Raw genomic sequence first — 24758 nt, forward strand, 5'->3', positions numbered from 1 at the left:
TGTCTATGCCAAAGATTGCCAAAAGACTTGGGTTCACCTTTCTTGAACTTCGTATGGACATTTAGAGTTGACACACAAATAAGTGATAATGCATATATGCCTGATTTTTAAAGATAAGGATCAAATATGTGTAATCTTTTGCCAGCCAGTTATTTTCTGCCCTAGTACATCTAGATGCAAGGCTGGTATTAGGGCATAATTAAATACCACAGTATGCTGCAATCAAAATTTAAATTTAAATCAATAATTGCACCATGCTTTTTGTTTTGTCTCAAAAAACAAGTTCTGGCAAGCAAGGGAAAGATGAAATTCTAGTAATACATACTAAGTTAGGCATATTTCATATGAGCATTTTATTAGTTAATTTTATTTTTTCGGCACACGGTTGCTGTCCTTTAAATGAAAGCTATTTAACAAGCCACCCCCTCAGTGGGGGAAACATTGCTGCACACACGCACGCACAGAATTAACGACTGAACAATTTTGGGAACTATTTCCTGAAATTAAATACATAACTTTTAAATTGACTGAAATTGTTCCATGTTGAAAGAAGTGGGAAGGGGAGGGGAGGATTTCTTCATATCACAGAAGCAATTCCCATTTAAGTCATAGAAAAAGTCATTTTGTATATTTGTATCTATTTTCTTTTTGGTAAATACTGATACACTACTCTAGCAGAGGGGATTAAAATAGAAAAAGATTGCCATTATGCACATGCCTGAAACATAATAAGATGTTTAAACTGCAACTTAAATTACTTCTACACAAAGCCTAATGCAAGAAACTGTATGAATTCTGATGATGAAGAATACGTTTATTTCATAAACCAGAACAATGATGCTTGTCCTGATTGCATATGACTTCACTGTGTGTGGAATTCATGCAGTTTCCTTTAAGGAGAAGAATCTCTCTCTATAAAAAAGTTTCTCTTGTCTTAAGCAGCTCTGAAAAATGGGATGAGAAACAAACAATAAGCACGTTTTTCACATACTAAACTGTTTTCCTGAAAGTATCAGCATTTTCATTTAGAATTCTTAACATATATTGCCTCTTCCCCATTATTTATGTTAAGAAGACCAGTAGGGCATTCCTGTCACATCAGTAATGTGTTTGGTGAAGTACAGGTAGTTCTCAATTTACAATCATTCATTTAACAATCAAAGTTACAACGGCACTGAAAAAAGTAAATTACAACCAGTCCTCACACTTATTGCAGCATCCCCAGTCACATAATCAAAATGTGGGTGCTTGGCAACCAGCTTGTATTTATGAAACTTGCAGCAACCTGGGGTTGATTGTCATTTGTGACCAGTCATATAAGCGGTCAGTCAGGAAGTTGGATTATTTAACGACCCCATGATTTACTTAATATCTGCAGTGTTTTGCTTAATAGCCATGGCAAAAATGGTAGCAAAATTGGGTGTGACCTACTTAACAATTGTCTCGTTTAGTAACAGAAATTCTGTTCCCAGTTATGGTCATAAGTCAAATACTACCTCTAGTTTCTTTTACCACTGCAAGATAGCAAACCTTCCACTCCATGTCAGTTTGGTTAGTGGTTGGCCATCTTGAGTTGCTGTATTGGCTTGCCACATTATACAGCAAGTATCCACTTAACTTTGAAAGTCTTCCAAAGGCAACAGCAGTGATTGCGTTCCAGAGCAAAAAGTGAGAAATAAACAGTTGTTATTTACAATTTTGTATTTGGAAGACAAATTGCTATAATATCTGATCCAGTGGCAAAGTGATTTTCACTGTTTTGCACCTTTTTTATTTAAGAGATAACCATTATAAATATTAAAATAAAAATAAAATCTGACAAGGATGAATGAAAAAATGTAGAATTGGAAAACTTGCCAGATTCACTACGGCAGAGGAGAGATCCAATTAATAGTGTTGACTAACCATTCTATAAATGTATTTTATGTTGTATCCAAAAGCCTTTATCCACACATTATTTTGCTCTAGGAAAAGGCTTCCTTACAGGAACACATGAAAACACAAGCACACATTAAAATAAGCTGTATGAACTCAAGTCCTACATTAACACCAACAGGGTAACAAAAAGATTGAGATGGCTACACAAGATCAAATACTGGAAGAACTGCTCTGCTCTGCTCTGCTCTGCTCTGCTCTGCTCTATTCTATTCTATTCTATTCTATTCTATTCTATTCTATTCTATTCTATTCTATTCTATTCTATTCTATTCTGCCCTCCTTTTATAGGTCTGGAAGTGTCACATTTAAAATGAAGAATCAAGGAAGATAACTTTTCCAGATACCAGCAGGAGCAAACCATTTTTCAAATTCCTTTGCAGAACTAAAATCAATATGCTAGTTCTCTCTAGTTTTATGAAATGTCTTGAAAAATATGTCTTCAGGTTCTAAAAGCATTACTCTGGTTTCTCTTCAGATCGTATAAATCTTTCGCCTTTTACTAAAAGCATTTTGAGTGAAAGGGGAGAAAAACTAAAATGCTTGCTTTGATCAAAGCTATAGAAGAGAAGATCAATAGCATGCAGAATGAGAGCTACAGGCAGTATAAACAAACTGGTTTAATGGTCAAGATCTCCTTTATCAGAACTATAATGTTTAATCTGGTGTGGGGGGGAGGGGCTTAGTATCTTCCCAAAATATAAAAATATTTCGTCATGTTCATTAAGTGACTCACCATAGTATTTAAGCAAATCTGGCTTCCCCCATTGACTTTGTTAGTTAGAAGCCTCCTAAATAATAATCATGTGACCTCCAGGATATGGCAACAATTGTAAATACATGCTGGTTAAGAAACGCCTGAATTTTGATCATGTGAGTATGGGAACTCTACAAGGGTTGTAACTGCGAGATCTGGTTGTAAGTTACTTTTTTCAGTGCCATTGTACCTTTGAATGTCTATTAAGTGAATGGTGATAAATTGAAGACTACCTGTATTGTACTATAACTCAGCAAGATACCAGTGACCATATCAACTTTGTCCTTTACACTCTCATTTCCAGTTTTTCTGAAAATGCACACGGGTACACATCAGTGAAAAGCTTATTTCCTGATAATAAGTATATATAATAAAAATAATTATAGTTCTTCAAAAACCCTACCTCCAGGGATTTACACAAGGCAGTCTAACAACTCAAATGTACATGAGGCCTTCTCGTCATTCACTTTTAAATCTAGCATATGAATCTTAATCAGCATCTGGACTGAAGGCAGAAGGAAAGGAAAGCAGTTTCAAACAGCATCCATAGAGGGCTCCCTATGCCATCTGAACACTTGGCTTCTCAATTTAAAGAAATTACATGCAAGGACACTAAGATTCTTAGAACGATTGATAGCTGTAAGGCTATTTTTTCATTTCCTAAGTCCATTCTTGGTGTGTGTGTTTTTTTTAAAATCAAAATGTGGAACTTTGTGGCAATGCTAAATAAAAAAAAAAAACATGAAGCTGATACACAGCTCCTTCTCTGAACGACCACTCTCACTTTATTAACAGATATGTAGTTAAGAGAAAATTAAAAAATAAAATTTCATCTCTGTAGCCAAGGATGGCAACAAAGTACTGACCTGTTCTCTATATCATTTGAATGGCAGTCACCTTTTGTAACCTTTGACAGGTTGTATGAATGCTTTGACAGGAAAGACAAATGCTTAGAGCAGTGGGTAAATTACACCATACTCAATCCAGTAACATAATTCACACAGGAGCCGGGCTTCTAATTGTGTATTTGCAGTACCAACCCAATGGTTTTCTTAAAAGCTGCACTCAGGCACCCACTAGCACTACATGATGCACTACACAACGAGACCATACAGTAGTGCTCCTTTCTGTACAATGTAAAAAACAATGACCGAACATTTACATCCACAAGCATGGATAACGTTAGTGTGATTCATTCCCATCATAAAGGTAATCAAATAAATAATATAAAAAGTCTACAGTACATGGAAATTATACTGCATTTTAGAAAACTACCCCACAGATTCACATTTTAAAACATATTTACTAGGTTAAAACACATTAAAATGAAACATGTCCCCATTAAAGATGTCACGAAATGGGATTTAGTTTTATTGCATGACGTTGCATAAGAAAGTATATTATTGAAAACTGTAAGGCATCATGCAATTATTCATAAAGCTTATTCATTACTATCCGTTGAGGAGTCGTTATTCACTTTACATTTATAAAATTGGTTCTGAAAAAAATACTTAAAAATTTAACATGATGAGCATTAAATAGGACCATGTAGGGTTGAGCTGTTAAAAAGTGCATTCAAAAACATACTGTGTGGGAAAGCTAAAAACAAAAATGGGTGAGAACTGCAGACAACATATAAGTTAATCCAAAAAGAAGGTGGCTTGATAGGCCTAGAGACTAATGTTACAAGATCCAAATTGACAAACTTGCTTAAAATCTGTTTTCAGTCTTTACGCTTAAAATTTAACACAATTGATACAATAAAAAAAATACGCTTTTGTAACCAAAATCTATTAAGTTCAAGTTATGTACACTAATTGATCAGAACATGAACAGGTTTGGATAGTGTGTAGTAATGTGAATTTGGCATTAATCAATGTATTGTGCCATCCAGCGAAATCCTTCCCCATAACCTTGTCTCTTCAACACACTGCACATGAAAACTTCTAAGGGCCGAGTGTTCAATTCCTTCACTGAGACATTCCCCTGGAAATAAAAAAAGAGGGTGCAGATTCAGTCATGAATTCTTGATGGAGATTTCTTTACAGGAAGACAATGCCCAACAGCACTATTTGATAGTGCTGACCACCTTTAACTCTTGTAGCTTTTTTTAATCTATTGTCCAACCACACTTGGCCACTAAAGAACATTCTATATTCTATGTATAACTATTCCTGGACAGAAATAGTTTGGCTTAACTTTCTAGGTAGGCAATACGTAGTTTTACAAGGGGGGAAAAAGGATAAGTTTACTTTTATTGTAAATGACACAATTAGATAATGAATTAGAAAAAAAATCCAACAAACTTGTTACAACTGGATTCCTGAAATATTATTAAACTCTGCAGAAATATGGAATTGTTACAGAATTTTAGACAAACTAGAAGTAAAGCAGAGCTCAGAGGAAAGAAATATGGCTAACACACTGAATCCCAGAGTTTAGTGTTATGGAAAAAGGCACATACCTTTCCTGTTGTCTGGCCGTACAAACCAAACATTTCTCGTAACCTCTCTTCACTGATGGCTTCTGGTCTGTCAATCTTGTTGCCAAGAATTAGGATAGGCACGTTAGCAATAGTTTCATCTGTCATTAATGCCTAAGAAGAAAGGAAGAAATGTATAATATTTTAGGTTTCATACAACCAGTACAAAATAGAAGGACATCAAATACAAGGAGAAACATCTGAAGACCTTCTGAAATGGTACTGAAAAGTATCTATACTAACTAACTGCCAGATCTCTTGAACATTAAAATAAGAAGGAAAAGTCAGATACCCTGTATACAAAATACCTTTCTTCCAGTAGTGAAATCCATTTATTTTTCCTACTGGTTCTGTGGGTGTGGCTTGGTAGGCGTGGTGGAGCTACCGGTTCTGTGGGTATGGCTTGGTGGGTGTGGCAGGGGAAGGATACTGCAAAATCCCCATTCCCTCCCCACTCCTGGGGGAAGGATACTGTAAAACCTCCATTCCCACCCCACTCTGGGGCCAGCCAGAGGTGGTATTTGCCGGTTCTCGGAACTGCTCAAAATTTCGGCTACCTGTTCTCCAGAACCTGTCAGAACCTGCTGGATTTCACTCCTGCTTTCTTCCATGTGATTCTACTTCATAACATTAAATAAAGATCAAATATGATATATAATAAAGGCCTATCAAAGGATTTCTATCTTAAAATGTTAGAATTGTATTAACCAAGCTAAGATTAAAGTTTATTCATCAAATATTGTATTCAGGGTACATTGGACATCCCCCCCCCAAACTATTTGAAAGGATGGACAATATTGGACATCAGATTTTCTAAGATGGATGTGTTGAAGGTTCACTAACTCATTTGATATGGTTGTGTGATCTTTATCATTTTAACTTCATTCTGATTATAACATAATGACTTGTATATGATAACAAGTGGCAACTATATTAAAATTATGAGAGGGTGACTAGTTAGCAATCACAATTAAGATTTGGGGATTGGGATGAACTGTTGCTAATATTTCTTTTCCAGAAATATTCATTTCATTTTAATGAAAATAATTTCTTTTAAAGTCTATTTATTTATGTTATGAAAAATATAATGCTCTTTGATATTTCCTACAATGGCTTGCAAAGAGATGAAAAATTGATCTCGCACTGCATATTACTTTCCAGTAATACTATGATGTAAGAAACATGGTGAAACTTCCTCTAGAATAGGGGTCCCCAACCTCTGGTCATGGACTGGCACCAGTTCACAGCATGCCAGCAACCAGGCCACGCAAAGAAGCAAAGCACCATTCGCGAAATGCAGGCATCACGCAAAACCATGTCCCCTCCGGTCCATGGTAAAACATTTCCATGGACCCACTGTACTAGAACCTAGATATAGAATATACATTATGGTCCTTGAACATCTTCTGTTGATCAAATACATTTTTTGATAGGGAGAAGCAAACTACCTAAGGACACAATTCTGATTGGCAAATTGTGGACCTCCTGGCTTGTGACTATTGATAGATCTGACTTTACTAACCCAGATTTAAGGAAAAGTACATGATAATAGTAACTGGTCTTTCCCGCAATGACACAACAGATCCACACAAATGTTTAATCATAAAAGTTTTGTTGCTTTCCCCGCAGTCATCGCAATGTTGGGCTTTTCATCTGGATTTTAGCAAGTGCCAAATATATATAAACTCACATCAAGTTCTTGCTTAGCTTCAGCCAATCTTTCATGATCCGCACAGTCCACTAGAAAGACAATGCCGTTGATGGCAGGCAGATAGTTTTTCCAAACCCTGCGAGCTAATAAAAGAGGGTTATAAAGAGACTGCAACAGGAAATTGCTTGCGACTCTTCTTACTTTATTCATAGATGGTACAGGTAGTCCTTGACCTATGACCATAATTGGGACTTAGAATTTTCATTGCTAAGCAACTTGGTTGTTAAACGAGTTAGATTTTACAATATTTTCTGCCACAATTGTTAAACAAATAACTGTACTTATTAAATGACTCATGCGGCTGTTAAGTAAAACTGACTTCTCCCATTGACTTTACTTGTTGGAAGCCAGCTGGGAAGTTTACAACTGGAAATCACATGACCCTGGGACTGAGGCCATTGTAAATACATGCCAGTTGTCAAGCGCTCAAATGTTGATCCTGCAACCATATAGATGTGGTGATGGTCATAAGTGCGAGGATCAGTTGTATGTCATTTTCAATGTCGTAACTTTGAACAGTGGTTAAACAAATGAATGTAAGTCAAGCAGTACTGGCATTAGCATTTCATTCGGTTGGATAAACTTTTTAAAAGGGCATTTGGATCTATGTGTGAAAAGATTTTTGAAAGCGATTTTTTTTTTGCTGGGTTTAAAACTGAAAACCATATCATTTATATTGAGAAATACAGTTTCTTGTGGATTTATTGTTGAATTACCATGTAATATTAAGAGCGTTTGAAAAAATTATTATATTTTGAAATGGATCTTTTTTTTAAAAAATGTCCTATAACTACAGATAGTCCTCAACTTACAACCACAATTGAGCCCAAAATGTCTGTTGTTAAGTGAGACATTTGTTAAGGGAGCTTTGCCCCTTTCTTGCCACAGTTGTTAAGTGAATTACTGCAGTTGATAAATTAGTAACCCGGCTGTTAAGTGAATCTGGCTTCCCCATTAACTTTGCTTGTCAGAAGGCCGCAAAAGATGATAATATGAGCTTGGGACACATCAACTATCATATATATGAACCAGCTGTCATGGCTTAGGACCTGGGTACTTACGGGACTGCCTTCTGCCACCTGTAGCCTCTCACCGGCCTTCTGCCACCAGTAGCCTTTCACCGGCCAGTATGCTCACATAGAGAGGGGCTCCTCAGGGTGCCGTCGGCCAAACAGTGTCAACTGGCGGCCTCCAGGGGGAGAGCCTTCTCTGTGGGGGCACCTGCCATCTGGAATGAGCTTCCCCCGGAAAGACGGAGGATCCCGGATTTACGCACCTTCCGCCGTGCCCTCAAGACCTTTTTATTTCAACAGGCTGGCCTGGCCTAACTTCCTTTTTAATTGTAAATTGTAAATTTGTTTTAAAACATTAGGGGTGTTTTAATTTGTTTTGGGCCAAATTATTTAATGAGTTTTATATTGTCTTTTAAATTTTGTAGTTTGTGTGTTTTATCTTTTTGGCTGTTCACCGGCCTGAGTCCTTCGGGAATAGGGCGGTATATAAATAAATAATAATAATAAAAAAATAAAAAAAGTAAAAATAAAAAGCATCTGAATTTTGATCACATGATCATGGAGACGCTGCAAAGGTCATAACTGTGAAAAACAGTCATAAGTCACATTTTCAGTGTCGTAACTTTGAACGGTCACTAAATGAACTGTTGTAAGTCGAGGACTATCTGTATTACTAATACATCTTATAAAAAAATTAAATAGTGCACCCTTTCAGGAGCAATATTTCATGTACTCTAGAAAACACCATTTTGAGACCACTAGATAGCCAAAGTCGAAGCTGATAAATATATAAATACAAAGCAAAAATGACAAGAGGACTAAGTTACTGGTACTCTAATATTCAACAGCAGAGCAAATCCTATAATAATTTGTCTTATTTCAAATGTAATAAAAACCAAAGATGGGCATAATTTTATCTTATTAAAATCATAAAACAATCATAATCGTACTTTCTATTATTATTAGAAATAAAAATGAATTGTTGAAATTTGACTGGAAAGTGTTAGAACAATGAAGGTGCATTGATACAACATTTAAGTTGACTTCACCCATAGAAAGGATACAAAGGCTTACGCTTAATATGTGCATTTATTATGAGAAAAAAGCATCAGAACAATGTCTACACAACAAATTTAAAATCAAATACAATATTAAAAAGATTTTCAGAACTGGAAAAAAAAGTTGCAGTATGATCACCTTGGAATACAGCAAACAAAGATTAAACTAACATCATTTAGATACCTCTGTGAGGATTTTGCCTGTTTGCTTCTCTTACCTTGAGCATGTCCTCCTAGATCAAAAGTTGTAAACGTCATACCAGCAATTGTCAGCTCTTCAGAAGCTATAGAAACATGAATTATTTTTTTTAAAAAGTGTCTTTCAGTAAATCTTCCCCTTGAATTTCTGAAAGCAGCTAAGTACTGGCTTGGTTAATGGCCTATGTCATTACAGGGCCAAATCAAGTCAAATTGAAAAAAAAAACAAATAACTGTTCCAACTCCTTCATCAAGTTTTTAATGTTTGACTAATTTTGACTGTAATATATTTACAGTTTGCACATTTGTACAGTTCATTTTTACTGTTATAAGATATTTTTAAATGCTTATATAAGAAGTGATGGCAAACATTTAATAAACCTCCAACTATTTGATTTCTTTCACACTTAATATTTGTATTTGTATTTGAAATTGTGATCAATGAAAATAATTTTATTATCAGCAGTGAAAAGAGAGAAAGAAAGAAAGAAAGAAAGAAAGAAAGAAAGAAAGAAAGGGAAAGAAAGAAGGGAGGGTGGGAGGGAGGGACAGAAGGAAGGAAGGAAGGAAGGAAGGAAGGAAGGAAGGAAGGAAGGAAGGAAGGAAAATGAAAGTTTAACTCTTTAATATGTTACTGAATCTAGACCATATGAAAATATAGTCCCCTTACAGCTTAAAGATGTTTCAAAGATTGACAGAGAATACATAACTTGATTTTACTCTTTAACATCTAAGTTTTACTTTCAGATAGAGTCGGTGCATCCTCTAAGTGCCTCCCCAACCAAGAATTTTGGAAACTAACACCACCCATTTTAATTCATACCCTGCCCCATAAGCTTTTCGGTGGCATAAAAATTAACATAACATACATCAGCTTTGAAGCAGTGCTAAGTATACATCAAAACTAAAACAGAAACATTGACTTACTGGGATGTAACGTGGGGACATGTTGTCCCAGTCTGTCATCTTTAAGCATGTGCAAGAGAGTAGTTTTTCCAGCATTATCCAATCCAAGGAATACTAGTTTACCTGTTTTCTTGTATAATCCTGAAAAAGAATGAGACTGTTCGGTAAACATGAATTAATTTTCTCAGCTCACACCAGAATGACATAAGAAACCTAAGGTAAGGGTAAAGGTTCCCCTTGCACATATGCCACTGAGCCGCGTCCCTCTTGACAAAACCTAGGCATTCTGTATAGCACCATATACTCTTAGAATTTAAAAGCAAATATCCAGGCACTGCTCTGGAAGATACTGCTTAAAACATGATAGGTGAATGCTGAAACCAAAACGCCAACATGTTTCTTCTAGTTCATGCTGATTATTTAAATCAGGGGTGGGGAATGATGGCCCTTTTATGATTTGTGGACTTCAACTCCCAGAATGCTTGAGCCAACCATACAGAGATTTGAAAATAAGCCTTAAAAGAGTAGCCAGTCACTATTCAATGATTCTGTGAAGTAAGAATGAAAATGTAACATTTTAGTTTTCTGAGGATTCTACTGTTATCTCTGGTTTAAGGGTTTTCGGGAGTACAGAACAGCAATGTCTGGGCAGAGAGATCTGTCAAGAAAGTCTCTTTGATGTGATTGATTGAAGCTCCATCTTGTGTACATGTGTACAATAGCCACACATCAGTAAAAGGGCAAGACATTGATTGCCCTGCCACAACTGTCCTATTAACTTTTTTTTGATCCTCAAATGTGGACACTGAAAGATAAAATCAGTTTATCTGGCAGTGCCTTCCAGAGATTCATGCAGTGAGTCTGACCATCATGCAAGCAGGTAGCTACTTGCTAGCTACTCATGTGATGGTTAGACTCACTGCACAAGTCTCTGAAAGGCACTGCCAGATTTATAGGCTGCCAGGCTACTTCATCTCACATTATCTATCAGATATATTTTTGTCTTTCTCCATCACCCCACTCTTTAATCCAAGGACTCCACTGTTAACCAAGTCAAAACATGCATTAGGCCTTAAAAATGATAAGCGAATTGATACACCCCTGCCCCATAAATAAAATTATTTCATTAGGGTAAAGTTTGAGATATTGCTTTTATGTACTTGTGTATCACCGGGTTCTCAAACTTTGCAAGCTTACACAGGCAAGCACGGACCAAAGACCAGAGTGAGTTTTGACAACACTCAAGCTGTGCCTCTGCAAACCTGGTCACATTTTTTTTTAAAAAATGGCCAACTCCCTTTAATTTGGTCACAACTCACCATTTGAGAACTCCTGCCTCAATCAGTTTACCAGCACCTTGTTACTCACAAAGCAAAAGGTAGGGAATAATATCCCTCATGATACTGTAACAGTTTTGTATGTTTGTGACTCACTTCATTGCAATCGTCAGGAGCAGGTTTATGTACTAATGAACCCAACAATCTGAATACGGGGGTAAAAGGGAGAAGGTACTTTGGAAAAAGTAGCTGCCATGCCACATCAAAATGTAAAGAAAAATTAAACCAGCAATGGGGACTAACATGATGGACTGTTGACGAGTATAGATCAAGATTAATAATGGAAGAGGTTGGGGTTTTCTGTGCTAAAATAAAGTGAAGGTCACATTGTGTTCTTTGTGATAGACTCAAAAGCCAAATTGCCAAATACTGTATAGATTAAAAGTAACTTTGCAAATAGCTCAAACTATTAGCTTTGTTTTTCGTGTATTTTAATTGCAAGTGTTTCGTTCGTGTATCCTTTAGCATGTCTAAATCAATAAATAAGAAAGATCAGTCAATCTGCATCAACTTAAATGAAGTTGTTTAACCAGCACTGTGTAAAAAAAATCAGAAAGAACCATCCATGAATGTAAATTAGAACATTGGCATGGAACTGTGGATATCTTACCTAAAAATTGCAGTACACTACTGAAGCCACTGTAAATCCAGTCAAATATAAAGGACATTTCAAAATCTTATTGGATCTGAAAGAAAAGAAGAGTAATCACAGGTATGGAAGGCATTTAAAATTTACTGAAACAGCACATGGGAAAAGGAAGAAAGGGTAAGCTGTATCTAGGGGGTGAATCTACTTTAACTGTTTTGTTGTTGTGAAACTACTAAAATGTGAACTGATTAAAATCTTAAGTACTGCACTCAAGAGGGAAGTATTTTCATGCTAAAAGAAAGGCCACATGCCAAAGAAAAATACAGCTCTGTCTTCCTGTTGGTATTTCCCCAACAGCTTTCTCCAATGGAAGACTCACTGCCTAGATTTCTGCCAAGTGGCCTTGGGTGGAGAAGAGGAGTCACCAACTCGGATGCACAGAATAGCATCACGTCTATAAACTGTATATCTATTCATTTTCTGTCAGTTTATGTAACTATAAATTTACAGAGAATGAATAGACTTAACCACAACAGCATTATGAGGTCCTGCCTAAAGGCATCTGCAGTTCAAATAATATTTTTCTTCAACTGCACAGGAAGTGGCTGACAAATATGATTGCTTGACTCCTTATGACTCCTAAGCTATAGCATTGTCCTTTTCTGAAGGATCTCAAAAAAGTAACCAATAAAAAGCTTATTTTAATCCAAAACAGCAGAGTTTTAAAAATGATTTTGAAGCAGTGGGCAAAAAATGCACTAGATACATTGAAGGTTTTAAGTGAAAAGCTACAACTTACTAAAAATACATTTGTTGAAAATTTATTATAATGTTATTATAATATTAATTTATTATATTATTACCTTAATATTTTAAACCTGTCATTTTACACAAAGTAAGGACATAGCATTTTCTTTAAGCAACTAGAACCATAAATATTACTTAGAAGATTTATCTGTTAAAGTTATTTTCTACAGTACACAATGATTCTTATTTACTGGCCAATGACTATTGCCATTTTCCTATATGTATATTCAGATTGGACAAATTTCATATAAATTATTGGATGGATTATGAAGCCTAAGCACAGAATCATAGCAGTCTCTTTTCTTTCTAGAACACAGAACACTGCCAAGACACACATACAAACAACAGCACAAGATTCATCACAAAGCAAAGAGGAGAAAATCAGAATGTGTGTGCATCAAGTTTTAAAGGCAACTACTTTTGTAAATGCCAACTGAGGTATCACTATCAAACTGAGTTGCTGGGGGGTAAATTAGTTTATTACCATCATTGTTGTATCTGTTGAAGCAGATTCAAAGGTGTCTTTTTAAAAAAGAAAAAGAATATGTGTATAAATTAGTCTTTTTTCTTTTTTTAAGACAGTTTTACTTTTTAATGTCTTTGTTGTGTTTTTTATTTTTTTATCCTTTTTTAAATATTTTGATGTTTTGTATTTTAACCTTCTTTGAATAAACTAAAAATTTCTGGGGTGGGGGGAAGTGATTCAACGGTTTGCACCTGAAGGCTCTTCAGAGCTAAATCCAATGCTGTTCTGCCACCAATTAAGATAAAATCTGCTTCCGTCTAGATAAAATGTAATCTGCTCAGAATCAGGTTACAACAGGAAAATCTATCTGCTTGACCAAACACCTACTGTAGATGGCCCTTGATCAGTTTTTTTTTTCCCTAGTCTCCTCAGTGACAGAACAGTTTCTGGTCCAACTTTAGATTAAACTACTTTAAGGAAGGTCAAGGAGATACCAGTGGTTTAAAATGGTCAAGACAATTCTATGAGACAAAAATAATACAGACAGTCCTGTATAATTTACAAAATTTAGTGATTGCTCAAAGTTACAAAGGCAACGAAAAAAGTGACTTATGATCAGTTTTCACACTTTCAATCATTGCAGCATCTCCATGGTCACATGATGAAAATTTGGACAATTGACAGCTGGCATTTATTTACGACAGTTGCAAAGTCCTGGTGTTATGTGATCACTTTTTTGCAACCTTCTGACAAGCAAAGTCAAGGGGGGAGCCAGATTCACTTAACAGCTGTGTTAGTTACAACTGCTGTGATTTACTTAAGAATTGTGGCAAGAAAGGTCATAAAATGGGGCAACACTCACTTAACAGCTGTCTCACTTAGCAAGAGAAATTTTCAGCTCAGTTGTGTTGCAAATCGAGGACTACCTGTAGCATCTAGGACTTTTTCATTTGAAGCAAAGAGAGTTAACATGATAGAAAGGTATAAAATTATGCATGGTATAGGAAATAAGGTTTATAAAGTGGTACTAATACTTCACGTAACTTTGATTCTATGCCTCTGTTTATACAACCCAGGATTAGCTTTTTTGGCTACTGCCGCACACTGCTGGCTCATATTCAAGTGGTCATCAACTAGTACTCCACGATCCCTCTCACAGTTACTGTTTTTGAGCCAGGTCTCACCTAATCTGTACTTATGCCTTTGACTTTTCCTGCCTAAATGTAAAACTTTGCTTTTCTCCACATTAAAATTTATTTTGTTGGATAGAGCCCATTGTTCAAGTCTGTCAAGATCTTTTTGGATCCTGAGCTTGTCTTCTGGGATGTTGGCTATTCCTGCCAGCTTAATGTTACCTGCAAATTTGATGAGTTCCCCTTCTACAACAGTGATCAGTCTCATTTGAGACAATGATGAATCCGCATACAGACGGGAGGTTGAACAACTAGCCTCGTGGTGTGATTGGAACAATCTGGAATTGAACACACTCAAAACCGTAGAAATGATGGTAGACATTAGGTTTCTCTTAATGTCTACCATCATTTCTACGGTTTTGAGTGTGTTCAGTACTTCCACCTTTCACAATACTAGACAACACAGTATCAACAATAGAGACCTTCAAATTTCTAGATTCTACCATATCACAAGATAATGGACAGCTCACATCAAAAACGTCATCAAAAAAGTACAACAAAGAATGTTCTTTCTGCGCCAACTCAGAAAGCTCAAACTGCCCAAGGAGCTGCTGATACAGTTCTACAGTGGAATTATTGAGTCTGTCATCTGCACCTCTATAACTGTCTGGTTTGGTTCTGCAATCCAACAAGACAGACACTGACTTCAGGGGATAATTAGAACTGCAGAAAAAACAATTGCTACCAACCTGCCTTCCATTGAGGACCTGTATACTGCATGAGTCAAAAAGAGGGCTGTGAAAATATTTACAGACCCCTCACAACCTGGACATACCCTCAAAATGATGCTATAGAGCACTGCACCCCAGAACAACTAGACACAAGAACAGTTTTTTCCCGAATGCCATCACTTTGCTAAACAAATAATTCCCTCAACACTGTCAAACTAGTTACTAAATCTGCACTACTATTAATCTTCTCATCATTCCCACCACCCATCTCCTTCCACTTATGACTGTATGACTGTAATTTTTTGCTTGTATCATTTGTACCCTATGACTATCATTAAGTGTTGTACCTTATGATTCTTGGTGAATGTATCTTTTCTTTTATGTACACTGAAAGCAAATAATAATAATAATAATAATAATAATAATAATAATAATAATAATAATTATTATTATTATTATTATTATTATTATTATTATTATTATTATTATTTTATTTCTATACCACCCTTCTCCTGAAGGACTCAGGGCAGTGTACAGCCTATTAAAAGCAGAAAGACAAACAACAATTAAAATAATTTAAAATTATTAAATAATTTCGGCTCAATATTAAAACCCCCCAAAATTTAAAACATCCAATTTAAAATCATTACATTGATAGCCCGACCTGGCGGAACAGCAGGGTCTTTAGGGCATAGCGAAATACCCTGAGGTCGGAGATCTTACGCATTTCCAGGGGCAGTTCATTCCACAGGGCTGGGGCTCCCACAGAGAAGGCCCTCCCCCTGGGTGTCGCCAGCTGACATAACTTGGCTGATGGCACCCTGAGGAGACCCTCTCTGTGGGAGCAAACTGGCCGGTGGGAGGCTACTGGTGGCAGAAGTCAGTCTCAAAGGTACCCAGATCCTATGCCATGGAGCGCTTTAAAGGTGGTAACCAACACCTTGAATCGCACCCGGAAAACCACTGGGAGCCAGTGCAGCTCGCGCAGGAGGGGTATCACGTGGGCACAACGGGTTGTGCCCATAACCACCCGCGCGGCCGCATTCTGGACCAGTTGGAGCCTCCGAGTGCTCTTCAAGGGGAGCCCCATGTAGAGAGCATTACAATAGTCCAGCCGGGAGGTGACAAGGGCATGAGTGACCGTGCGCAAGGCGTCCTGGTCCAGAAAGGGCTGCAACTGGCGAATCAGGTGAACCTGATAAAAAGCCGCCCTGGCCACGGCCGTCATATGCTCTTCAAAAGACAGCCGTGCGTCCAGGAGGACACCCAGATTGTGAGCCCTCTCTGTGGGGGGCAGCGATTCACCCCCAATAGTCAGCGATGGCACCAGCTGACTATATCAGGACGCCGGAAGCCACAGCCACTCGGTCTTGGAAGGGTTGAGTCTGAGCCTATTTCTCCCCATCCAGACCCGCACGGCCTCCAGGCAGTGAGACATCACATCAAGGGCATCGTTGGGGTGATCTGGGGTGGAGATGTACAGCTGAGTGTCATCAGCGTACTGATGGACTCTCACCCCAAAACCACGGATGATCTCACCCAGCACCAAGACAAATTCCTTGTGTGTCCAATCCCACTTGGCCAAAAAAAAAAAAAAAAACTTATTCTATTCTATTCCCTCATCTAAATCATTTATAAAGATATTGAAGAGTACTGGGCCTAAAATGGAACCTTGTGGTACCCAACTGCTTATTTCCCTCCATGTATATGTAGTACCATTAAGGACTACTTGTGGAATGTCTATGGAGATTCCTAGTCATCCAGGTCATGGTTTTTACCAAAGGTGCTTTTCTAAGAGGCAGCTGGACTTTCTGGTAAGTCCGGTTGCCTCTTGAAAAAGAACCTTTGTGACTACTTGTTGAGTACAGTTTGTCAGCCAGCTACAAATCCACCTAGTGGTGATATTGTGTATTTCACATTTTTCTAGCTTAGCAAGAAGTACGTTGTGGTCTACTTTATTAAATGCCTTACTGAAATCTAAGTATACTACGTCCACAGCATTTTGCTGGTCTACTAATTTGGTCACTTTATCAAAGAATGAAATAAGATTGGTTTGGCATGATCTATTTTTAACAAACCAATACTAGCTACAGGTTATATTTTTGTTTTTAGATATTCAGAGATCTATTTTTTGATTATCTTTTCCAGGATCTTCCCAGGTATTGATATTAGGCTGATTGATTTGTAATTTCCTGAGTCTGTTCCCACACCCACTTTCTTGAAGATGGGAACCACATCAGATCTTTTCCAATCCTCAGGTATTTCCTCAGTGCACCAAGATTTTTGAAAGATATGGTACAATGGTTCTGAGATAACATCTGCCAGTGTCCTTCAGAACTCTGGGGTGTAATCTGTCAAGTCCTGGTGATTTATATTCATCAAGATCAGATTGGTGTTCTCTTATCATTTTATTACTTATTTTAATTTTTATTTCTAGTCTATCTTTTACAATAGGTTTTTGGTAGGTTGTGCTATAGTTTCTTTTTGCATGAAGACTGATGCAAACAATGAGTTAAGCAGCTCTGCTTTCTCCCTACTACCTGTTACTTCCTTGCCATCTTCTCTCATTAGTGGACCAACTATTTTCTTTACTTTTTTCTTGTTATTGAAAGAAACTTTTTAAAAATCATCTTTGACTTTTGTTGCAAGTCTTTGTTCATTCTGAGCCTTTGTTTTCCTGACTTTGCAGATTCTGGCTATCTGCTGATATTCTCCCTTAGTTATGTGTCCCTCTTTCCATTTTTTTGTACTTGTCCTTTTTGTCTTTCAGTTTATCAGAAAGATCTTTGTGCAATCATACTGATTTCTTCTTGAATTTTTCTTTTTCAGTGGTATTGTGCTGGACTAGGTTTTTATGATCGCATTTTTCAGAGTTTCCCACGCTTTTTGAGTTGTTTTCCCCTTTAGGATTTTCATCCATGGAATCTTTCCTAGGCTCTCTATGAGTTTATTAAAATCAGTTCTTTTAAACTTTAAGACACTGCTTAGATTATGTTCTATTGCTTGTGTTTGCATTATATTTAATTCCAGTATGACATGGTCACTTTCACCCAAGGTTACGGCAACTTCAACTCCCTCTATCACTTCTTCTCTATTAGTAAGAATTAGGTCTAGTATAGCTTTTCTTCTAGTTCCCTGCTCTACCTTTTGGATGACAAAGTTGTCGGCTAGGTTGGTTGAAGATATCTGATGAAGGAATAAAATTAAGGAATACAATTATCACATGAACTCTTGGTTACACAACACCATATGTAAGGGCTATCACTTACAAGTCTGAAAAGCAAAGGTCAAGAACAAGCAAACACAGCAGTACATACACGTCATCTGATTTATTTATTGCTTGAACAAAATACCATCCAGAAAAAGCTTACAGGAGGCTTAGGAAATCTATCTTCTCAAGTAACATACAAATCAGTGCAGAGAGTATGAAGCAAAATAACTACTCAAGTTTCAGAAGTGAAAACCACTTCTTAAAACCTAGTCATATTCAATTAAAGAGAACTTTTTAGGTTAAGCCCCAAAGTCATCTTCTTTCTTTAAAACTATATTGGAAAAACCATGCTAATGTAAAGATACTGTAGAACAGGGACAGGCAAAATGGCATGTGGTTCTTCTGATTCCTTTTCTAGTCCCTCTCCCCAAATCATCTCCTCGAAGTCTAGCAGAAAAGAAACTTAATGAAAAAAGATTTCCCACTTATTTTCAGCGGGGAATGAAATAAAATAGATGTATTATGGTATAAGAAGGCATAGCCCCCCTTTCCACCAACCTCCATAAAATCTGATTTAATTCCATTCTTCAATGAAAGAGAGGGGGGGTGTTGACAATTCCAGTGCTCTGGAGTTATTATTTGTCACCACAGCATCTATTTTGGCTTTCCCTGGAAACTGTAAGAAGAGTGATGGATGATAGTGTTGATGATGATCATTCAATTACAAAAGATTGCCCGTCCCTGTTGTGGCAAGTGAAATGAGTTTTTACCAATTCTAAGAACAAATGTGTTCAATGGGAGAAATATACATTAAGAAGTTTGAAATGTTGTAAATATACAAAGACCCTTTAGGTTTAAACCTTCATCTGGGAGCTGCTGTGGCAAGAACTACACTCAGGCAAGTAACTCTTTAGAGAGAACAGCAAAACTAAGTTCCTACCCTGTTGTAGCCACTCCAGAACCCAGGCTCCCCTCCTCTCACTTAACACTGAAAGCTGCTGAAAGAAAGAGAAAACTCACTACCTCTTTTCTGTTAACCCAAAACAGGCTAGTAAGTTTTCTAAGCTTATTTACAAGGCTGGATTAAAACGCAAATGTCATTTTGTAATTAGGGACTATTGTATATACAAGCAAGATGAAGGGAGTCTATTTTTAAAAACTACTTGGATTGATAAAGCTTAACCAAAAGGAATGGGAGAAATATACAATCATGCAAAACAACAACAACAAAAACCCCACCACCCCAGGAATACCCAACATTTGCAGTGAATATAAATGAACTGCAATAAAAATTAAAAACTTTTTTGATTATTCAAGCATTTCTGGGTTAACGAAGGAGTATGGTCAAACGTATGTTTCCCCTGAGCCATGGAAGCTCCCTGAATTACTTTAAGGTAATCACTCTCTTTTATTCTAAATTATCTCACAGGATTATGGTTGATGGGATGGGGGAAAGCTGGCAAATTGTTATGGATGCCATCTTGAACTCCTGGAGAAAAGCCAGGATATATATTTAATTTAATTTAATTTAATATTTGAATTTATATACCGCCCTTCTCCTGAAGGACTCAGGGCGGTGAACAGCCAGAAGTAAAAAACATCTAATACAAAATTTAAAAAGAATTTAAAAATAAATTAAACATTTTGGCCGACAGTTAAAATCCCCCATTAAAAATCCAAATTAAAATACACAATTGGAGAGATTAGGCCAGCCCGACTTGATGAAATAAAAAGGTTTTGAGGGCCCGACGGAAAGTACATAAGTCTGGAATCGTCCGTATCTCTGGAGGGAGCTCATTCCAGAGGACAGGTGCTCCCAGAGAAAAAGCTTTCCCCCTGGGGGCCGCCAGTCAGCATTGTTTGGCCGAGGGCACCCGGAGGAGCCCCTCTCTGTGGGAGCGTACTGGCCGGTGGGAGGCTCTTGGTGGCAGAAGGCGGTCCCGTAAATATCCAAGCCCTAAGCCATGGAGCACTCTAAAGGTAGTCACCAACACCTTGAATCGCACACGGAGGACCACCGGGAGCCAGTGCAGCTCACGCAGGAGAGGTGTTACATGGGAGCACCATGACACTCCCATAATCACCTGCGCGGCCGCATTCTGGACCAGTTGGAGCCTCCGGGTGCTCTTCAAGGGGAGCCCCATGTAGAGAGCATTGCAGTAGTTCAGGCAAGAAGTGATGAGGGCATGAGTGACCATGCGTAAGGAGTCCCGATCCAGAAAGGGACGCAACTGGCGAATCAGGCAAGCCCCCCTGGCCACGGCCGTCACATGCTCTTCTAAAGACAGCCGTGCATCCAGAAGGACACCCAAGTTGCGAGCCCTCTCTGTGGGGGCCAATGACTCGCCCCCAATAGTCAGAGATGGCACCATCTGACTATATCGGGACGCCGGAAGCCACAGCCACTTGGTCTTGGATGGGTTGAGCTTGAAGCTGTTTCTCCCCATCCAGATCCGTACGGCCTCCAGACACCAGGACATCACATCAAGGGCATCATTGGGGTGGTCCGGGGTGGAGATGTTCAGCTGAGTGTCATCAGCGTACTGATGGTACTTCACCCCGAAACCATGGATGATCTCACCCAGCGGCTTCACATAAATGTTGAACAGAAGGGGCAAGAGGACTGACCCCTGTGGCACCCCACATACAAGGTGCCTCGAGGTTGACTTCTGGCCTCCTGTCAACACAAACTGCGACCGGTCAGAGAGGAAGGAGGAGAATTACCGCAACACGGTGCCCCCCCCAACCCCTCCAACCAGCACAGCATGATACCATGGTTGATGGTATCAAAAGCCCCTGAGAGATCTAACAGGCCCAGGACAGAGGAACAGCCCCTGTCCCAAGCCCTCCAGAGATCAACAACCAATGCGACCAATGCTGTTTCCGTGCTGTGCCTAGGCCTGAAGCCCGACTGGAATGGATCGAGAGAGACCGCTTCATCCAGGTACTGGGGAAACTGTCGCGCCACAGTTTCGAAGATTGGAGACTGGATGATAATTTGCTAAAACAGCCGTGTCCAGGGAGGGCTTCTTGAGGAGGGGCTAATTGAGGAGGGGCCTTTCAAGGCGGCGGGAAAGTAGCCCTCTCTCAAAGAAAGTAGCCCTCTCTCAAAGAAGCATTAACAACCCCCTGGAGCCAGCGTTGCGTAACCTCCCAGGAAGCCAGCACCAACCAGGAGGGACACGGGTCCAATAAACAAGTGGCCGCGCTAAGTCTACCCAGAATCCTGTCCACGTCTTCAGGGGTCACTTGGTCAAACTCCTCCCAGATAACACTCTCCATCACCCCGCCTGTATCTACCCAGTCAGAGTCCAGGCCTTCCCGAATTTGAGCAACTTTATCATGCAGATACTGCACAAAATCCTCAGCTCTGCCCTCCAAGGGGTCCTCCCGCGCTCCCAGATGGAGCAGGGAGCAGGTCACCTTGAACAGGGCAGCTGGGCGGTTATCTGCAGATGCGATAAGAACGGAAAAATAATTAAACTTTGCCGTTTTTATCGCCACTAGGTAGGTCTTAATATGAGACCTTACCAGTGTTCGGTCGGAACATATAGGTCGCAAATAACTAAAATCAATAAATTAGGTTTCATTCTGCATTTTTCACATGTACTTCAGTCATTATAAAGCTAGAGTGAAGAAGGCATGAAGATTTTGATACATGTCAGCAGCAGGATGAAATCTCTGGTTCATACAATATATTAAAGGAATGGTGAACTCCAGTCTGTCCCATCCTTGGATTATTGGAATTGATGTGCGGACATGTTAATATATACCATTATAAAGGAAAGATAACATTTACTATTTTATCATTTGCTACATTTTATCAGGCTGGTTTTTATGCTTCTTGGCCTGATTAAGAATTCCAGAGAACTCCAAAATGTGCCTTCCTGTATTTAATAGTGAAAAAAAATCCAATAAAATATAGCTTCGTTTATTGACATATTAGCTGTTTGTGCTAAGTGATAATACTGTTTGGTTAGTTTTGATTTAATGTATTCTGTGTTCCCAACCCTTGCTGCTTCTTTAACAATTTTTTTAAAACAAACCATAGTTTATGACTTAGTAAGCTACCAGACAAGTTAATATACAACTTGACTGCACTTTAGTCATTGACCCTGGAAATTCTGTCATTTCAGGCCACCAATCACCTAGAAACAACTTGGCAAATGAAAGTTTAAAGTCTACTATGTGACTGCAAAAATCATATCAACTTTAGTCAATCTAGACTTAACTTAATCTCAATACTTCCAAGAATTGCCCATGTTTTATTATAAGACAACTGGTTGTCTTTTCAATAAATTCTGTTTACAAGTAAAGCAGAAAAAGATTTCTTCATCTTATTAGCAAAACAATATCTGATTCTGATTGCTGATTTCTCCTGAGAAAATGTACCACTACAAAATTCATACATATTTCAACTTGTTATAAAAAATTTCCATCTTCACAAATGAATATTCAAATAGTAATTCTTTTAATTGTAAATTGTTACATCTCTGATTTTATAATATAATACAACTCAAACATAACCAGCAATATGCCATGCAAGTTACCATATAGGCTGCGTTCTACTCTTGTTGAATAGAATGTCCAAGTTTTGGCCAGGTTTTTACTTCAAAAGAATTAAAGAAAATAACATACAAGTAGTAGGGTGTTAAAGTATATAGATAGATTATTCACATGCTTACTAAACTCTGATTTTTTAAAACTAGTTTGTTGAAATAACCAAACAAACTAAATCAATGGCTGGGTTCATATAACACGCTTAGCCAGAACTGGAATCACCTTGAAGGGGAGATGGGTGGTACAGAAATTTAATAAATAAATAAACTATGCAGTCCCATGGTTCATTCTTAATTAAATTTCATGACTAATGTTATGTAACATTTTGCATTTCATAAACTTGTGTCTGAAGTATATAATACAAAATACTAAAAATGATGCTATTGCAATCTCACCAGATCCTATTAATGTTCTGATAAAGGCAGGGTGGATTTGATTTAAATCAAGTCGATTTAAATCATGATTTAAATCATGATTTAAATCACTAGTAAAAAGACTTGATTTAAATCAACTCGATTTAAATCATAATTTTTAAAGAGCAACTGTCATCTCTGCTACTCCTTTGACCCGCTGTTGACTCACCGATAATCCCAGTTTTGCAGAATATACAGCCTTGTGCTACATAACTAAGCTCCATTTCATGCTGAATAAACTAAATTATTTATGTATCTTAAATAGAAAACTATCTTACAATAGATTTTTACCCCAAAAGTTTTTTAATAAAAAAAAATCAATAAAAATAAAAAAAATCTGATTTAAATAAAAAAACCCGATTTAAATAAAAAAAATCTGATTTTTTTTATTTCTTAAAAAAATCATTTATTTTTATCCACCCTGGATAAAGGTTTTCAGAATGTTTTCTATACAGTATATACTTTTTATAACAGATAGCATCTCCAAAAGTATAGAAAGATAACAATAGTAATAAACGGTTCAAATTTGGGATTGAAAAGTAAGAAAGACTATACTGCAGCACCATTCATGTTGAATGGAATTTTACAACCAACTTAGGCAAATGAAATGAATTACTGAGCAAGATTTTGAAAATAAATGTAGTTCAGCAAAAAGCAACAGCTAAAATACAATTTCAATTAAAACATTCATAAAATTCCTTGATTATTTCATGCCTCTGTGCATCACTAAAACTAAATGTATGAGAATCTCCATGACAACTTTTTGAAGGCTTTATAATTAAAAGTTTATTACTACATGAAGATATTTCAATAATGAAAAATCCTAGAAAATATAGGATCTATATTTTAGGGATCCATTCTAGGGAAAAAGGTACAGCATGCTGCATTATGCCATTTACTGGTATAGGGAGCTAATAAGGTCAGTAATTTAAGTTTCATTTACAAATTTAATGTTTCAAAACTTGAATACAAAATTACTCCATTTAAATTCAGAATGAAAATATAGTGGAAGCATTTTTATGATCTCATATATCTGTATCCTCATCTTTTACTATTTGCAAATTAGTATTCCTTCTTAATATTATAACGTCATCTCATAGATTTCTATCAGCTAAGGTTTCAGATCTTGAAGATATCTTTCTTAGCAATTTACAATCTACTTCGATTAATTTCACTGATAAACCATCCTGTGAATTGATTATATTTCATCTTGAATTAATGTATTGATTTTTAAAAATGTGGGTTAATATATAATCTGTTCTGAGAATTCTGGGTGGTAGGTTGACGAGGGTTACAAAATTCTGAATTTGAAGTTCTGATTTATTTATATTTATTTTATTTACTACATATTTTGCCGCCCATCTCCTACACAAGGTGACTATGGGTGGCTTACAAGCTATAAAACACTTTTAAAAATATTGTAATTAAAATAACAAAACATAAACATTACA

At 37.3% G+C, this 24758-nt stretch overlaps 1 protein-coding gene across 1 annotated transcript in view; it reads right to left on the reverse strand.

The window, feature by feature from the left end:
- Positions 1–338: 338 nt before the first annotated feature.
- SAR1B (secretion associated Ras related GTPase 1B) overlaps positions 339–24758 on the reverse strand; it is a 30263-nt gene continuing 5843 nt past the window's right edge. Inside the window, exons 2-7 of the mRNA XM_034403931.3 lie at positions 12008–12083; positions 10082–10201; positions 9175–9240; positions 6865–6968; positions 5157–5288; positions 339–4678 (exon numbers count right to left, since the gene is read on the reverse strand). Coding sequence (XP_034259822.1) covers positions 4562–4678; positions 5157–5288; positions 6865–6968; positions 9175–9240; positions 10082–10201; positions 12008–12065 — 597 coding nt within the window. The 5' untranslated portion in view covers positions 12066–12083 and the 3' untranslated portion in view covers positions 339–4561. The remainder of the gene's footprint in view (positions 4679–5156; positions 5289–6864; positions 6969–9174; positions 9241–10081; positions 10202–12007; positions 12084–24758) is intronic.

The sequence above is a fragment of the Pantherophis guttatus genome, chromosome 2 (assembly GCF_059756535.1).
Source record: "Pantherophis guttatus breed Tessera chromosome 2, ASM5975653v1, whole genome shotgun sequence".
NCBI classification, from domain to species: Eukaryota; Metazoa; Chordata; class Lepidosauria; order Squamata; family Colubridae; genus Pantherophis; species Pantherophis guttatus.